Source organism: Andrena cerasifolii, chromosome 4, assembly GCF_050908995.1.
Source record: "Andrena cerasifolii isolate SP2316 chromosome 4, iyAndCera1_principal, whole genome shotgun sequence".
NCBI lineage: Eukaryota > Metazoa > Arthropoda > Insecta > Hymenoptera > Andrenidae > Andrena > Andrena cerasifolii.
This window is the reverse complement of record NC_135121.1, coordinates 7,768,876-7,788,476: the sequence shown is the minus strand read 5'-3', so window position 1 is coordinate 7,788,476 and position 19,601 is coordinate 7,768,876. Positions and strand designations below refer to the sequence as shown.

At 45.1% G+C, this 19,601-nt stretch overlaps 1 protein-coding gene across 1 annotated transcript in view; it reads right to left on the bottom strand.

Moving 5' to 3' along the window:
- Positions 1–19,091, bottom strand: part of LOC143367713 (pikachurin) — a 175,210-nt gene extending 156,119 nt beyond the window's left edge. The window contains exons 1-2 of the mRNA XM_076809824.1: positions 18,641–19,091; positions 16,839–17,161 (exon numbers count right to left, since the gene is read on the bottom strand). Of these exons, the coding sequence (XP_076665939.1) occupies positions 16,839–16,953 (115 nt within the window). The 5' untranslated portion in view covers positions 16,954–17,161; positions 18,641–19,091. The remainder of the gene's footprint in view (positions 1–16,838; positions 17,162–18,640) is intronic.
- Between the last annotated feature and the right edge of the window lie 510 nt (positions 19,092–19,601).

The window sequence follows — 19,601 nt, the reverse complement described above, 5'->3', positions numbered from 1 at the left end:
TCGAAAGTGAAATTTGAGATTAAATTGTTTATAACAAATTCATTGCACATTGATAATTAAACTGCTACCTTGATAATTAAACATAAAGCTGTGATCTCCAAAAATTTGATTGCACAATATTTTCCATATCCATTTGAAACTCACAATGGGATGTGAGAATTTAAAACGAATATGGGATTAAGCCACTTTCAAAATAAACTTTTTCATCACTTCATTAACCAGCATATTTTCATGTTACAAAATTTTAATGATTTTAAATATATTAATAACAATTTGCTTCAGAATGAAAAGATCATGTAAAAATGTAACTATTAAGATAGCTAACTCGATTTTTTTGGAAAATGGACTCACGCCACTTTCAAAATAAACGGCTCTATATATGCATACCTATTCACACCGCAGCACTGACTAAATTATTCTCAAGATTCATGCCGTGGCTACACTGTCGCCTGACTATGCACCAGTTCATTCCACTTGCTGTCTGACCAATCGCGAACCTATTCCACTTGAGCTACGTCCGCCCATGCGCTTACATATTCCGATATTTCCGATTGCTCCTTATCAGTTAATATTAAATGAAACCTCGTGCTTCTAACGTCTCCTGAATCGATTATGAGCGATACCCGCTTAGATAAACAAAATAGAACAAAGAAAAGGCTACGAATGCCGCTAGATAACAAGCTGCCCGGAAAAGACGTCGCAATCTCGATGCTCTTAATGAGCGCCCCAACTGTTGCAGGAAGTCGGTGGTCGTTGCTCAATGTTGGCTTCGAGAGAGGGACAAAATTAAGCTGAGCTAAGTTTGAACTCGGCGCATAATTAAAATCGTATGCGTGCGTCGGCGGGGCTATCGACATCCGTCGAGTTCCATTAAACATCCGTGTAATTGCAAGTGAGACGCCTGAGGAGTAGATGAACGACCTGCATCGGCATACAAATATTGCCGTAACTAATTACACTATAATACAGAGTGAACTGCAATTAGCGTAGCTACCTGTGATTAGAGCGAAGCGTAGGCAGCACGAAACCGCTTAAAAAGCATTCATGCCGATTCGAAGAAAGCGTTACGAATGAGCTACGTTGGAAGGGAGGGTGAAATGCTATTTACCCAGACCGCGCGAGAACGCGCAACGATCCGCCGAGTCTTCGCCACCCCTTTTTGCCACGGAAAAATTGTTCGCCTTTTCCCCGAAAAGCGAGCCGCGGCCTGCGTCTAATTACCTAACGCTAATGGCCAGGATGCGCGGTCTCCGGGACGGGCGTGTATAAATCGAACTAGGTCGGGGCATAAATAAAGAAACTCGAGCGTTAAAATTCCATCCGCGACGGTGTAGCGTTGCATGAAGAGCCGCGGAGCTTCGTTATCATTTGAATATCGCTACCTTTAACCCCGCGGCCGAATTAGAATAACAGGGTCAGCCGCGAAAACAGAGAGGCTAGGCTGCCGTGATTGTTGTAAGGGGCGTGGGAATAAAGAGCGCAGCCTCCCGGCGATATCGTACATATTAATACGGCCGTGGTAACCGAATTCCCCCCCCCCGCTCCAGGTCAGCGGTTGTTAACGAGCGACGCGAAGCCCCGAGGGCACGGGGATCGCATGTGACTTTTGCATAAAAGGCAACTCCTTTTTACATATTTTAATTTGAATTTATCGCAGGTATGTGACGCAGGATGGTTAAGGTAAGATATTCTTTTAAAACGCGACCTGGTTTCGAGAACAAAGGCTCCGCCGAGGGAAAGAATGCGGTAGCAAGACCGACCCCTTGTTCCTCCATTTCTTCATCCACCGTGCAGTGGAATCGAACTTCATTATCCCCCAGCGATCTACCGAAACGGAGTACCTGCAACGTAAGAATTCAATGGGACGCGGAATGCAGGGTAACGTGTAAACAACGTTGGAATTAGGCGTGTTGATCGAGCAAGGTATTCTACCGAGCTTATACGAATTACAGCCATCAACGGCCTCCACGAAACACAAGCTTATCCAGTGTCTGCAATTATACCGGCTGGAATCGATTCTATCGAAACGTTCGCAGCGAAACACGACTGCCAATCAGCAACATTCGACTAGTGCCTCGCGCAGCAACGCGATACGTCTACGTCCGGGGCCCACTTAAACGCATCTACGGGCCTGAAAGCGAAGGGAGATCATTTTATTATCCAATAACCTTCGGTTTACTCGCACTCCTCGGGAATAGCCGGCCACGGTTCGCTCGCGTCTCTGGATTCGGTTCCCTCGTTTATAATCCACTTTCGACAAGCTGCGACAAGCCAAAGGCTTCGTAGGTGCGCCGCGTTACCGCGCTTTATTGCTTTATCCCCGGCAGAACGGCTTCAGATTCGAGCTTCGGATCGTCCTCGTGGCCGACCATCTTCGAGTCGTACTTCGGAACGATCGTGTTCGCCTGCCTTTACGCTGGTCGTAATTGAACCGCTCGAGTGTGTCGCGCGAGCTGGAACCATATAAACGGAACGACCGTGGATAAATATACAGGGTGTTCTGCTAATGGTTAGCTCGGATTCGGGGGTGGATCCGGCGCGCCGCAGTGACAGAAGGGATCCTTACGATCGTGTATTCTAATTGGCCTCGCTTTGGGGTCGTGGATGTTCTTCAGCTCGAACGATTCTGAAACCTACGTTTCTTCTTTCTGGCTTCCCCTGAAGGCTGTGGCTTGTGATGCAACAAGTTCGCGGTACTAAGCTTGGAAATTGTGGAACGGGTCCGAAGAAAACCTTCCTTCCAGCCTGTGGCTGTCACTTTAATAGCTTTTATTGTAGTAATCTCGACAATATGTGCGTAGGGAAATGTAACAGTGCCGTTAATAAAGATTCCACGATTCTTCGATACGGAAGTACCAGGGAAAGAATAAAGGAACTAATATCCCTTTTCAAGGAACAGCCTGCGGAAAATTGATCTCAACAGTAGAATGAGAATTCGCAATAACGCTAAGGCTACAGTAATTAATTCCCCCCTCATCAGACCCGATCGAACCACATTGCTCGACCAGCAGGGGTGACTTTTTTTTACAACCGACATTCCCTCGACGTCCGTCATCTTCATTTTCAATTAATCCTGACGGACTAGCCAGGGGGTTCGAGCAACCGACAAGCCGGATTGGTGGTCTTCCTATCACTCCCAAGAGCGCCTCGTCCCCATTCTCCCGGAACTCTCGAATTTAAGGCTTTTCATTGGCCATATAAATTCCCCGCGTGCTCCAACGCACAGACTACTCAATGGCAGTCCTCCGACGTTCTCCTAAAGGGTACACAGCCCCGGTCACTTAATTTCCTCCGTTTCTGGGGAAAATATCCCCTTTGCACGCTCCCCAGGCAGCTCCAGCTCGGGACTTCGCTCGAAGAAGCGAGCCTCCCGAATACGGTTAATTAATTGGCACAAAGATCGCACAGCGAACAGAGTTGCCGATAAATCGAAAAATTCTCAGACCCGTCCGATTGCGTTAAAGGACACCTGGCGAAACGGGGGCAGCCCAAAGCGCGTCAATCCAAACCCCTTTTGCATCGCGAATGGTCTTCAAACATCGTTTCGGATTCGTTCGTTAATTGATTCCCCGGCGAAGGCGCGATCGTGTCGTGTTCGACGGTAATGAATTTTCCCCGTGGCTTCGGACTCGTGTTTCTCGTGATTATAAGTCTGCGCGGCAAGTAATTTAATAATCGCCATTCGGTGGAGAGGCGCTGTGACTTCTGCCAGCTTTGCTCGTAAACAATGCGCGGATAATTACTGTAACATTAATGCTGCTTTTCTGGGACGACGGAGCAGAAATTCAGTAGCGGAAAGTGTCCCTCTTCGGATGTTTTTCTACAGGAATTAAACAATTACTGGAATTAAGGAAACGCTGTGTTTGTGATAGAGAAACATACAAAGTTTCAAAATAGAAGAGTAGGATTATTATTATTATTATTATTGTTATTATTATGATTCAGCGTCTTTATTGCACATACAAGTATATATAAGCAAGCAAGAAAAAAGATAGATAAAAAAAAACAATTGCCAAGGCGAGGTTCGGTCTAAAGACTGTTTTCTAACCGAACCTAAATATCAGGTTGAGAAACAAAGATATACCACGGAGAATGTTTTAATTGCTGTATCAGATTTTTCACGCTTCAGATACGATTCTTCAGATTTCTCGCTTCAGATGCGATTTATATAATATACATTTAAAATTTCATCTGCAAATATTTGTAGTACTGAAATTAATTAATATAGAAACAGAACTTTTCCCTGTTTCTCAAAAGCTATAAATTCCTTTTTCAACACTACCAAAGATCACCACAACTATCACTGTACACTCCTCCCTAAAGAACTCATCGCGTCGGAGGATCCTGAGTATCGTTGGAGGAAGGTTTGTACCTAAATTTCCCGGAGTCAATGAGGAAATGCCAATTTGAAATATCAGAGTCCACCTTCACCGGTTCGTTAGACCGTCGAGAAACTGGCCAAGTCCCTTTCTTATCCGCGGAACGCATCGAGTTTCTATTAGTTTCGGCTGATCGAGTTAGGAAAGTTGCGCGGGGGACTTGTTCCTTCCCGACGCGAATGAAAAATGAAGTCGGCCATCGACTCGTGGCTCATCATTAGCTTCTTTCGCCCCGATCGATTCATCTGGCCACTGTGAGAAAGGGGGCAGGGGGCCTTTCTCTCCAAGCCCAAGTTTCTCAGTCAAGTAGGGTTTCTTGTCGTCGAATCGCCCTTTCCCTCCAAATCGAGAACCGTAACGATAATGCCGAAGAGCTGTGAGGAAATTTACGCGCGATTCTATCATCGGCTTATTATTTCAGCGACGATAAACGATACACGGATCGTGAAATCGTCTAGGGTAAAGCAAGTCAGCCAGAGGGGGATTAAGCGAGATTCAATTCCGCGTATAAAATTATAATTGTGGCACGTAGCGAGGAAAGAATGATACAGAAATAACGCGAGTAATCAATGCCGACTGAAAATAGTTTCACGGATAAAACGAACGTATCTGTAACTACAGTTCTTGGTTCAATGGGAACGTAGGTGAGAGGTGGGATGAAAGGGGCATTTTTGTTTTGGACCAGATAGTAAATAGACTAAATAACCATTCGAGGTCTAATTGGTAACATTAGAAAGGCCAGTTATCTGGCTATAACAGTTCACGATCCTAGTAAGCTTCCCTCTATATTTACATGTCTTGTTTTTCGCTTCCTAAAAAAGTCTGTTTTGTCCCTTTCAAAAACTGGCTGTATTGGAAGGGACATGGGTGTTTATGGGACAGTGTAATAAAACAAGGTAATATTAATATCATTCCTTTAACTATTATTTCTGCTGGTACAGGAATCGCAGTATTGATGCCGACAAGTCCACATGTCGACGTTTTTCTTAAGTTATATAAATTCCACGGTATTGCCAAAGTATTTGTAACAAACTTTACATTAAGCTTACATACTTAAATAACAAAAGAATGATCCTCACATTAAAAAACAAACACATAATGCTTAGATTAATCCAAACTGTGTTAATTAAAAGATCTTAATTTCCACCAAAATTGACGAGAAACATCTTGATGTGTGGTAAATATTCTTTTTATTACCAATCTTCGGTTTATCATAGTAAGATTTTGAAGGGAGCCCAATTAAAAATCGAATCCGCACAGTTACAATATTAAACAAAATATTATCTAACATATGCCTCATTGTTCCTGAATAAATATCAGTCCAGATTTAATAATAAAGAAATCAGCATTGATAACAGCACTCGGCAGAACGTTTCGAGAGAGCATCAAAAAATTTTCTTCGAAGCACGAAAAGATTCAACCATGTATCACCTTCATCTTCGCATGCCCGTGTTAGCGTTGCTACAAAATGAAAATACGTTCGTCATGGGAAGGTCCTTTATCAATCAGATAATTGCAAGGTCCCTTTCAATACGCGCCCCTTTCATCCCACCTCTCCCCTACTAATGAAAAATCCTGCTCCCCAGATTTTCGCAGAAATTCCCGGCGATCCAAGTACAGTACAATCAACTTCCAGATTGTCAAGATCAACGAATCCCTCCCGTAACTGGAATCAATAGTTCCAGCGCGTGCATGGAAGATATTCCCTGTGACAGAGACACTCCAATATCGCGCGACGCGAAATCTGGGCCCCCGGCTCGCGCGACGGCTGTAATATTCCATTCCATAGCGAAGACACCTTATTCCCTCGGACTCGTATCGACACTGCACGTTCACGTGGACGTCTTAAGTTCGAGATCGATATTGCATCCGAAAAAGAAGCCGAACGCGATAACCCACATGCGCGCTTCTACTCCACGCCGAAAGTGCAGACCCCATGAAAACGGTATCCAGATTCCACGACGAATTGATTATCCAGCCGGGACGCGCTGCGCCAGAGAACCCGCGTATTTTTTGCATACCATCCATACATTATTCGTGATCGACTGATTGTGAATTACGCGCGTTCGACGGTGTATCGGGCAACGAAAACGGCCCCAATTAGAATACCTATTATGCGCCGCGCAACGCTCGTCCCGGGGGAAAAAAATGCGACGCATGGAAACTGCCGTCTATCCCGTTACGTACATACGAGTATTTATTCACAGCGGGTGACCATTCTCGTGAATGAGAATATTCCATACAAAGTCTCGCGCGAAACGCATTGTTCGCTGTTGATGGGAAGTCCCGGCATTGCACGCGAATCCGAGCGCGTGTTTTTCTATAAAACCTTATCGAATAACAGGGGAGTATTATAAAATATATTCCTACAACACGCGCAAGCCGACTCCGGCACGGAGCGAGCGCAACAAAACAAACCTACGATTAATCAAACCATTATGCACACAGGAGTCGCGCGATTGATTGAAGCGGCCGTGCCACGGGCGAGCGTAGCGCGGGAATTTAATTGGAAGCCCTATACATCGATCCAAGTTGCCCATTTAATTGCATCGAGACAGCGCTCGCATTAAACATCGACGATATTGCCCTCTTTCGCGCGGAAACTCGCAACGCCCCCCCTGGAATAAGGAAACTGGCTGTCCGAGCCTCGCCCGCGGAACAGACGTTTATTACCTCAAAACGTCACGGCGTCGCTTATTCCTGCCCGTTTATTTACTTATTTAGACTCATCCTGACAGTAGCACGCGGCAGAGTGTGGCTGTCGCCGCGGCGAAAATGAAATGACGAAAAAAGGAAGTCGCGAAGGAGGCCGGCGACCTCTTTCCATCCGTCGCAGGACCAGCTTTATTGCCGTAGGAAGCGAATAAAAAGGGACGCTGACGTAGAGACTAGGGGGAGCTCGGAAGAAAGGGGAGGAACTGGCATGGGAGAACGCGACAGGAAGCACCGCGTGCCTTTTCTCGGGATTGGAAGGAGCTTTGAAGAATCTCGAATTTGTTTTGGATGGAGGAGGGGTAAGTCTTCGGTGGACATGCGTGGAGGGTAGGGTGACATGAAGTTTTAAGGGGGTACAGGACTAGTGAAATCTTGAAAAATTGATTTTTTTCTATTATTGATTCTGAAAGTGTCATCCTTTGTGAATATTTGCAACAAAGTTTCATGGCGAAATTCGAACAATTACGGAAATTATAGCGCTGAATGTAACTGAGTTCACCGCCGAGTAACGGCCTCGGTATTGGCGTAGGAGACTTAACTTTGAAGCGGTTTATCTCGAAGCTACATTTTTAAACACAGTACATTACGGTGTGCATCATAACTTTTGAACGAATGAATATTTTCACTTGAAATTTTAACTGTAGCTGTAGAATTCCTTTCTCGAAAACAAGGAATTTCATTACAAGGAAGGTCATGTCATTAATTTCGGCCGTCCTAGTCAACTGAAACGAAAGTACCAAAGATTTTTTTAATCTATATGAGTGTAGTTATCGCCCGAACTAGATTTTGGCGGGCCGGCCACGCTGCGGCCTTAAACCCCTATAACTCTGGGAGTTTTTCGAATTTCACCTTAATATTTTAGAGACATATTTTCGGAACCCTAAAATATTTGAAAATCAAACCACAAAAAATAAAATTTTGGGTAGAATACCCCCTTAAGAGAGAAAACGATGATGTAAATTATTACTAAAGTTGGTTATTAAAGGAGCAAGAATTGAAGAGTTCTATTTATAAATGCCAAGAATCAAGTTATATACATTTTCCGATAGGAACTAAGATTCTTTTAATTTTCCCACTTGACTGAGAACACTTTTATTAAAATTCGATACTCATTTTAAAAGTAGAATATGTATTCTTTAGCAACCTACTGGAAGGTATTGTAACAAAAATTCGGTTTCTTCGTAATAAAATAAAAACGAAAGTCATTCAAATAAGCAGATAAAAAAATGGGTTCCTAATATGAGACCCAGTTTGTTTTTTCCTGAAACTTATTTTTTCCTTCTTTTTTTATAAAGTCGGCATGTGAAATCTATTTCTTCTCAACCCATTGTTCACCTAGCACATCTGAAGAATAAAGATCTGTGCAAAACAAGCATTCTGTATCAAAATTTTCTTTCTTAACCACTTTCATCATTCAGAACAATTTCTTTTTCACTCTCATTAGCAGAACTTTCACGGGTCTCATATTTGGAAACAATAACATGGTAACTACTAAGTAGCTTCGAAGTTAAGTCTTCATCAGTTAATGATATACAACTAGTAAGCCTTAAACTCCATTGCAAGCACTATACAACAGTATTTGTAAAAATCATTATACACTTACCACTGTAAAGGTATTTGTAAGTTAATCGAACCACTCCAAAACAACTAATAAACGGTTAGTTAGTAAAGAAATAGCATCGCTGTGACATTCAAGAGTTCTGAGCGGAGATAAGCTGGGGTCTCATATTAGGAGAGATCGTCATATTCGGTTACTTACCATACAGTGTTTTCTACAAGGATTCTTCAATTTTGTACCTATCCCGTGCGGCAATCGTGTTTTACAGAAGTTACTGGAAAAAGGATACTGGAAACGCCCTTTTTAAAATCGACTTCAGACCACGAAACATTCAGGCAAATTAATGGACGACAAAAAGAGCTTCGATGTACTTTCCAAGTGCGTCGTAAAACTGACTATGAAATCGCAATAATTCACGTTGCACGTACCACTGTTGTGGCGTGGCTGAAAGTGCTACATTTTTTACGATACCCGCGAACCGCTGCTTCCACGTAGCAAAATGATCGGGACGTGTTCACGCTGGTTTTGCGAGTGACTGCCGCGAACTTTGTTGTAATACCTACCGCGTTGTTGAAACAAAATGCAACACTGCGAAGTGAAAAAGTATCAGCCATTCCTGTTGACAACCTACGCGTGTTCCGATTCTGGGTTTCATTTTTTCTGCCGCATTTTTGTACGAGTCGAAGCACCATCCAAGTAGGAAGAAAGGTGAACGGGTGCAGGTTAACGGAAACGCAGAAAGCAGCAAAGCGAAATATACTTGAAAAGGTAGAAAACAGTGAGGAAATAAAATATAACCACAAAAAGTTATTCCACGTTTGTTCCATTCTTTCAAATCTCATGACCTTTCCCTTATAACCGCCTCTCCACTGCCTTCTCTCAAATGTCAAGTCTCACTCGTTCCTCAAGAGTGAACACACATTTCTGTACAATTAGACAGATCCTCCACTGTATATGTAGAGCTGTATATATAACTAAGGCTTCGCGGTGCACAAAAGTGCTCCAAATTAAATATTTCTGAAGAAACAACATGTTTAATTATTTTCCTTCGTCTCAAACCACTCTACAAAATCTTAAAATTTCTCAAACTCTTTAACAGCTTCCATCGAATTAAGAATATGCTTCAATTCTATCTTGACACACCCCCAAACTCACAATGCACTAATTCTTCACCAGCTGCATCAATCTTATACCGAACCCTATTCCGAACTATCACCCAAGTCTCGTCCAAAATCAATCTACCAATTCCACTACCGCAAACCCATACCTTACTCGATAAACAGAAAGTCTTGCTCCCAAACATTCCAAATCTCATTACCTTTACCGAGCCATCGTTCCTGATATCCTCTCCAGCCCGGACCGAGCCTATGCAGCATCCCCGCGCACGGTTACACACGCACGAATGTCACCGAAGCGAACGACCGTCATCCGCGGACAGTACAAAACAGGGTGGCCAAATGAAAGCTTTGTAAACCGAATGTACCAACAATGCTGCGTTTCCTTCTCAGTGTGTAAAAGCTCTGCCGCGCTTTCGTTTAATATCGCGCGGCACAGGCAACGACGCGGCTCGCTTCTGGGCCAAAGGGTGGGTCCATCGGTATGCCATCAATTTTGTAACGGTCCAGCCGGTGGGTAAACGGCAGGGTTGTCGAGCCGCTTCACGCGCGTTTGCTATTCGGCGGGCTAAATAATTCGCCCAGTGAAAATATTCCCGATACGATCGCGATAAAAAGAACGGCTCGGATGAGTGGACCGAGCCGGGGCGCGCGGCTCCGACCGGACGCGACGTAAAGCAGCCGTGAAATTATTCAATACTCGGCTACTCGGCCGCGATCCCTCCCTCGTTACTTCACCGCGCTCGTTTTTGTCGCTGATAAGTATCTCCGAATAAATTACGCCCCACCGCGCGCTCTGAACCGCGGTGTAAACGTCTGTGTGTACGATTAAGCAGTGATTCCAGCAAATCTGTCGCGATTAAGGGAACGCCTGTCGTTACCTCATTTCCCTATACCGAATTCTGCGGCTTCGAAGTTGGAGCCGCGGGTGGTCTGGTGAGATAATAATTCTGATCGTTGATACGAATGCGAAGAAGCTCCCTCTGTGGTTCCGCGAAGCAAGCGAGCAAGTAAGCCTGCACACGGAGTTAACATGCCTAAGGAGAAGTGAAATGATCGCCGTCCCAACGAGCCACAATAACAGAATTGATTCTCTGTCTGTAGGTGGTAGGTGAATCAGCCAATCAGAATGTATATATGCTATCTGTACACTGTGTACAGCCTGTGAAGCAGCGATGCATTGTGCATGGGAGCTTCGCAGACTGTGTACCATTGCCTTAAGTCCGTCCTACGTCCCCGTTCGATTCGATACGACTGGCGCAGTGCACGCGACGTCGAAGCGTACACGTGTACCAGCGCGGCCAACTGTCAACGCGTATGCCACGAGCAAACATTAACATATAGCGCGGCGTGCACGCTAAACGCGCCCAAGTATTAGGGCTGTGTGCCTTAAACGTGCAGGCTGTTCGGCACAATGGGCAATCCTTAGTAAGATTAATCGGTATTCCAGCGATACGGCCCGTACATGCCGCAACGTATCCGCGGCGTGTATCCATTAATCAACGTTAAATCGTAAATAGACCCAAACGAACCGAGATGATGCGTTAAATAATTGAATAGAGGCATTAATCACGAGTGCGCGGCCCTGTGCCCGAGTCCGCGATACTTTGCGAGTAATTCTGATGGCCTACACCATCCAGACACCACTTCCTTTCAAACTGAATACTTGTCCAGGTAATTTCTACGCCTTAATACACCGACCGGGCTTGGTAGTTTTGTTTACGGTGGATGTTTAAGGATACTCGGTTCTAAGAGCACGAGATATTGGAAATATTCGAGGTATTTGGTATTCGGGATACACTTAGTATTCCAATTGTTGCAGCAAGGAGCGCCGGTGAATATTCGGTGCCCGGTACTTGCTTTCCAGCGTTCTAGATCCGAAGAAGTCGATATCCCCCCGCGAAGAAGCAAAGACACAGTAACTTGCATTCGCGGAATACGTTTCCTCGTCAGGTGCCTCGCGAAGAACGTGAAACGGTGCCGCCCGACGAGACGCAATTTAAATTCTCGGGGAGCAGCCTATTCCATTATTCACCCGTTCCGTTCATAACGTGGGGCGCGTATAAAGAATCGAAGTGCCCCTAAGCACGAACAATGCCAAATGGATCTTTCGTGAGGGTAACAGCGATTATTTTCGCCTTACTTTCGTGCTCCCTAAATACGACGCCAACTGCTTCCTCCGCCATCAATCTTAAGAAAAGGATTTCGCGGGAATATCTCTCCTTACGGCTGTGTTTAAAGAAATTTAAGAAACGAGAAGTGGGCGTTACTGCGAGCTTTTCAGAACCATCAAAAGGTGCAAGTAGAATCGCAAACTTCCCGGCAGCCCCTCCGCGACGCGTTGCATCCAAGAAGCAAACGAAAAGAGGAACAAACAGCAATAAATACAATTACAAAGCCGACACGTAACATCGCGAAGATACAAATTTCCCTCGTCTATCGTCGCCTCGAATCGACTCGATTCCTCGCGCACGCAGATTCGCCGGTGCGGCTGGAAACCATGAAGGTCGCGTTGCCAATCTCTCTTGTCAAATGTTAGACAAATAGTTTAAATATTATTGTTGCACGTGTAAGGAAAATGTCCCAATACCTGGACGCTAGTGTAAATAATACTGATTATTACATTTAATATTCGCTCTATTCATAATATAACTATTTTATTCAATTATTCAAATATTTAATAAAATATATTCATGTACATATTTTTTTTAGTAAACTTGTAACGCTTGTAATAAAAATAAATTTTCTTCAACTCTCCAGTTTACACCATTTTAGTATTGTTCTTATCTGATTTGCTAAACAGTCTCTACTTTTTCTTAAGCGAATATAATTAATAATGTTTAGTATATTGGTACAACTAATACATTTTTAGAAAACTGGCACCTTGTAGTATTATTTTTTGATTGGAAGATTAAAATTAAAGGTCTTATTGGTTTTTTATTCGCGTGTCTATCTACTGGTAAGTACAGTGAAATTCCGGAACGGCCCTAAACCTGACCATGTGTGCAAACTGTGAAATAGGTACGAGTTATTGTTGACACAATATTAAAATCGTTATTAACACCTTTTAATGATAGTATTCAATTCAATATTCATGTGTAAAATTCCCGTGTCACACACGAATACACATAATCTTAAAATTAATCATTCATTAATAGATTGTTTTTACTCAAGTTTGTTTACTGGTTTGAATAAATTACTTATACAGAAAAAATATGCCAATAGGAAAAACTATTGTGTTGTTTTTTTATTTAATTTCCCTAGAAAACATTCAAATTGCTGATGTTTCATCATGTGTCCAGGTAATGGGACAGTAAAATTCGCAACAGTGGGACATACTAGTTAAGCTGTCCAGGAATTGGGCCACTGTAAGGACTATGAATTTTCAATATTTTACAAAATTATTCAATTCAATAACATGTTGGCTTTTTTAATGATAAAGTACGCGCAGTGCCCCACGTAATTGCAAAATTGTTTTTATATAAATCGACTTGTATAACTGCAAACTTCTCAATCGCGTTTCCCCCGTACCTTAAATGTCCAGGTATTGGGACATTTACCTTAGTCTGTTTGTTCAAGACTCCTGCAGCATTTCCCAATGAAACCTGTCGTCGCTGCGTGCATTTAATTATCCTACTACGTCGCCTGAACTTCCCCGTTCTGCTTCAGCTTAGTACCGCTCCTAAACAGCATACTTCTGCATTTCAAGCGCCATTGATTCTCTATTAATGCGTCAACTACTCAGCATCCATCGCGAGTAGCATCGGGGGTTCCACGCGGACCCATCGCAATGGAACGCAACTCATAAAAGTCCCAGCAAATCGACTCGATTGCACCACCACCGGTGCATTTTTATCGCCGACGCCCGCGTCTTCGAACCGATCTCATAAGATCTTATCGACAGCGCCGATGGAACTACTTCTCGAGTACATTTGCGAGCCGATGATTGCTTCGCGGCGGTATCATGTTCGACGAGGTGCCTTCCCATCCTCCTCGACGGTGGGGAGAGGCTGGTGGAAAATAAGCAAGGGTGAGCAGGCCGGGTGTTGTCTTTTTTTGCTTCTGGCAAGCAACGAAGAAGAAGAATGAGAAAAGCAAGCATGCAGAGAGGAGTGCGCGGGCAGGAAACACGAGCAAACAAGAAGGCAGAACGAATGAAATTCGTTCGTTTAGAGGAAGGCACGTCTCGCTTTTCCTACTTGAAAATACATAATTCACCTCTGTTTGCCGCGAGACTAAATCGATCGATCGTTAATCCATTTTATTCCCTATTGTTCTGAGCCCGGCCAAGAATTACGCGCCGCGAATACGGAAGCGGAGGATCAACGCGCCTTCGTCGCTCCCGCCAGCGTTTCGCCTTGTGCAACGTTTCAACCCCCGTTCGATAACGTTGTTCCCTCAAATTCTCAATTCCGCGGAACGTTCTGATCTCCTTAATAAATAGAAATCAGAATGAATTCAAAGTTTCTAAAGGACCGCGACTATTAGGTACATGTATAGTGACACTTTTACACAAACTGCGCGTGAAGTACACGTGTGTGAACACCAAAGACGACAGACTGAAACCGAATTTTCCATACGAAAATAAGAAGGTGGCTACTTACTTACAATTCGCATTAGGTCTTTCTACTTTGAACCGGTGAGAAATTAAGCTATTTTTAAAAATATTTTTGTGAGTAAATGCAGCATATAATGAAATCAATCTTTTTTGTATTGATTAAGCTACTCTTGTATTATACAAAAATAATTTTAAAAAAATTTTGCAATTTGTTTTAAATGTTTTTTTACAGTGTCAATATGGCACCTAAAAAAAGAGATATGTTCATGGCGTAGATGATTTCCCGGCTCAGGCTTATCCGAAACAATAAATTCCAAAAGATTCTTAATCTGTATGAGTGTCGCTATAGCCCCCAGCTCAATTAACAATTTTTGTTGAAAAGTAACAAAATGGCGCCGGTTTAAAAAAGAAGTTTCACTAAACACTCAAAAGGATGTATTCTCGGGTGTTCCATGAGAAATATCTCGGTTATTTCTCGACAAAAATTGTTATTTGAGCTAGGGGCTGTAGCGACACTCATACAGATTAAGAATCATTTGGAATTTTTTGTTTCGGATAAGTCCGAGCCGGGAAATTACCTACACCATGAGCATACCTTTTTTTTTAGGTGCCATATGGATGTTGTAGAAAAAAAACATTAAAAAAAATTAAACAAATTCTTTTTAATTTTGTTTCTATAATACAAGAGTAGCTTAATAAATACCAAAAAGATTTATTTCATTATATGTTGTATTTACCGAAAAAAAAACTTTACAAATAGCTTAATTTGTCGGCCGATCAAAGTAGAATGACTCCTTAAATCGGAAAAAGGAACTGTTGATCTCCGCACAGAAGAATACAAACGGAAACACATGGGCAAATTGAAACGCCTCTGGCACCACAGTGTGATAGTCCCGTAATTTGAAAGTTTTCGAAAGCTAACAGCACTGTTACATAGAAATGTTTGTACCCCGAGGCCTGCACGCCGCTGGCCAGCTCGCTACGCATCCGTGAGGTCTAAAGGGTTGCAACTGACCATGATATTAATTGCTTTCTGGCTATTAGCGAATAGTACCTCGGAGATCTCGCAAAGGGAGTGGCAGCCCCATACGGCCGTTTGCCATTAACATTAACGCGACGCAATACGCCAGCTTACGTGTTCCGAGTAAGCTGGTTCGCATGTACGCGTGCTCGAATTACGCGTGTCGATGAAGACAGCTTCGCTACGGTCACGTATGATCTGAAAATAAGCTATCAACCTATTTCTCGTTTAACCGGAGCTACGAATCTGCAAAAAAAGTCACGAAAAGACTTTTAAAAAAACCTACAAACGCTATCCCGCGTGTATGTACGAAGTTAAAATTCAGTTCAGACGAAGCTCGCCTTTTTCCAAGTGGCTCAAAATACATATCGAGACTTTTGCTGGCTGCGAAACGCGAAGATACGCCGTGGAAGCGGCGATATGAGATATCGCATCCCCCAAGTGCGTGCCGCTCGCGAGTTTTTCGTCCCGTGACAAATGTCCCGTATTAACGAGTACCCTGGGATGTCGATTGATCACCCCCCGGTTGTTATCGAGCTGATAAGCGATCGGTGGTCCGAGGCGCGCTGTCGTGCCGCGACGATGAATCAATCCGAGTACGAGAGGCGTTACGCGATTTCGTGCGCGTTACACGTGCAAACACTTTTCGCGCCCCCCCAAACTATTTGCCCGGCCGCTGCGTTTACGCGCCAGAAATGCTCCTCGAAAATCTCGCTAATGCGTTCGAACGACTTCGTCAATACGGATTCATTTGCCGGCCGATAAAACGGTCCGCAAATACGCCATCGTTAATTAAGTTTCGCTGCCCCGGACACCGGCATATTCGCCGTTAAAAAATGTTGCCCGAGATACTATCCCGCGATGACAAATGGTTCGGTAATGGCGGAACCGGAGAATATAAATCGAGACAGGCGGCGTTAAAATTCTCATCCCGCCAGGATGAATGCGGGTCCGATGGAACCGAGATAAACAGGTTCGGGGGTGGCGCAAATATAATTATTACCCTTAAATGTTTGCTCCAATGATTAACGAGGGCTGGATGTAACAATAATAACATTGTTATTCCCTGTGTATAATATTAATACCGAACGCGGTATTGCAATAAGTACTATTCCCCGATAATTTGTTAATTCCCCGTTGGAAGGGGTGGAAATAACCTAGCTTCAGTGTTTGCGCGCCCCGTGCAGGGTGGTTCGCGTAAAGCATTGCAAAGGGTTTCCAGCAAAATGATTTGCAACAGAAGCAGCACTCCGTTTCAATGCTTTTTGGCAAGCTGACATAGATTTCCTTACTGCTGGATGCTGTATCGAAATTCAAAAACAAAGGGGGGCGATGAATACTAATCTCGACCTCCCTTAAACACCACTCCCATTTGCTATCGAGTTTGCAGCTCGTATTAAAATGATCCTCGATACACGCGAAGAACACAACGCAACTTGCTTGCTACAAGCCCGAACGAACGTTACCGAATACGCAAATTGGCGAGGCTTACCCTGGAACGCTGCTTCGAAGGTGGTCTTCTCCTCGATGGGGTTCTGAGCGAGCACCAGGACGATCGCTAGATGAGCGACGATCACGAAGAGCCGGCAAACACGAGGTTCAGCCATCGTCCCGCGATGTACATGCACAACCCTCCCCGACAGTCTTCACTTTCGCATTTCACGGCGGCAGATTGCCTGATTGATTCCCCCGGGGCTCGCCGGTCGCGAGGAAGCGCGGCACTGAATCCCTCGTGCGACGGACACTTATTGCCGCGCAACGAGCACCGCGAAAAGAACACCAACCGCCTCGTCGAACACTCTTCGGTTTCGTCCCCTGTGAGCAGCGCGAGGGCACTCGGTCAAATGACTTGGAGGCACCACCGGCGAGACCAAAACACCGACGGAGCCGAGGAAAGAAACGGACAAGGGGTAGTGGCAAGGACTGGTCAGACAGTCGAGTAACGCGGGGAATCGCTTCGCTTCCACTCCCAACGCGACTCTATCGAACCGGAGCAACATAAATTCTTTTAATCAGACATACCTAGCGTACAATTGGCCGAATCTAGAACACACGAAGCACCCCAAGGTAACATAGAGCAGCGTAAACTTCCTTTATGCAAGCGAGAACGATAATTCCAATAGGGTTCGTAAGTATCGTTGAACGTTCTATTTTTTACAACGAAACTGCCTGAAGGTCGCCTACTGTGGGTTACGCCGAAGTCAATTAAGTATCGATTATTTTCCTAGGAAGCTAGAGCAGTTCGAACGTGAAAGTTTACACCACGATTTACCAGACACCCTGTATCGACAGTTACGACCGCGTTTCTTTTACTCGTCCCTTCCCACCTATTCTCTCGAGAGAGCCCTTTCGACTTCACTGCAATTTAACATTCAGTTGCGCGTGTAACGAGACCCTCGCGATATTTACCGTTCCCGTCAGCCGTCTGCGGAATCATCGGTCGCTCGATTTTCCCGGGCGATGTCCGATGGAAATTCACTCAACGCGGCACGCACATCGATGCCGGTGTGCATACTTCAGCGGCGGACCGGTTCAAACGGCGACGAGCTTTGCGAAGAAAATAACACCGAGAGTGGACCGTACGAAAGCCGAAGTACGTCGACATTTCGTGGGCAGGTATGCCCACGCGTGTACTTTGAATCGCAACTACTGGAGTCAAGCTAACCTGCTCGACTCCCCATGTGTCTTACGTGCCTAGCGACTGAACAGAAACCAAGACACAAAGAATATTCAGACGTACTAGCACGGCTACCTCCAACTGATTCCTACGGTATCGCGTACATAAAACAATGTCCTCGAAGGGAGTATAATCAGCAGCTCGATATTGAATGGGACGTAGCGAATCGGCGAAGCTGCCGCGGCTCCTCCAAAACGAAAGCCACCCAGCGTTCCCGTACGACGCGATACCTTGGCACGAGTGACCCGAGCTCGAATGTCAACTATCCCCACGCGCTCTCCGTCTTCCTTTAATCTTTCTGAAGTTCAACGACCGCAGTCGGACTGCTCGGGAGCGTAGTTACATATGTAACGCGACCCGACTGCGCCGATCAGCCGCCGGCAGCGAGCGAGCGGACGCGAGTGATACGGGGAACGTAGGAGGGTGGGAGGGAGAGAGGAAGCTCGATTTCGGAGGTGAAAGTAGCGATCGAGGGACCGATCTGACCTGGACGCGGCGCGGAACGGTCACGAAGGGAACGTACTCGGCGTGCAGAAGTGGAAGCGAGAGGCAGAGAGGCGATCGGAAGCGGCGCCGGTGTTAAATTGGGAACACTTTGCTCGGTGTTTATGTTCTACCTGTCAGAGAAGCCTCGCGGTCGTTGCTCAGGGACGGAAGGGAGAAACGATACGATGGCCAGAAGCAGTTTAGCGCACACGCGAACTCGAACGTGAAAGGAGCTCCGCGGCAGCCGTCGACGCCGGCCGGTGTCTCCAATCGAACTGCGGGGGTTGGTCGACGGTGGCGCCGCCGAGGGACGCCGAGCGTCGCCGTGCAGCATGCGTCATAACGCCACCGCCTTCGATCGGCCGCCATTTTTTTTTTCGATACCCGCGTTACTAACCCCTTGAAAACATTCCGCCCGGAACACGCTGTTTCCCGATCGGAGCACAGGGCCGTGCAGCCCTCGGCCAGGAGCGACGGAGGGGGAGGAGCTGAAATCGGTCTCTGGAGAAAATATCGCTATTTTATGTATTTTATATGAGGATCGAGGAGGTTCCGCTTTGATTTCAATTTTCAAGTTCTTATAGGGGTTCTGAATCTTTTCAAAACGTAATTGAATGCGGGGTGACAGGAAGGGGTGGCTCAGATCGAATGTGGTTAATTTTGAAAAAACACGACGCTACTGGGGCACGTTAATCTAATAGAAATTTAATGCAGCAAGTCGAATATGCTGTAATAGTAACCCTCCAACGCGAAAGTAAAAGCTATTCACCTTCTATCGAATGAATGCTCTCCGCAGACATGTGTGCGCGCAGTAAATTATACACAAATCGTCTATTCGGATGCGCCACAATATGCGTAAGCAATGGGACGTATCAACTGGGAAATTCAAATTCCCAGTTAACGATCCAGCCGGGGGACAAAGGGCTGAAATTTGAGGGGATTTGGCTGGTTGGATGTTCGAACGCGAGAGGCGACGTAGACGTCGCTTCGCGAGGGGCTCTCGCTGTAAAAAGGAGCGAGCACGGGTGGCGTGATTGGCCCGAGACTTTCACTCGTCGTTTGAGTAAATTCAAATTCCGCGTAAACCGATTA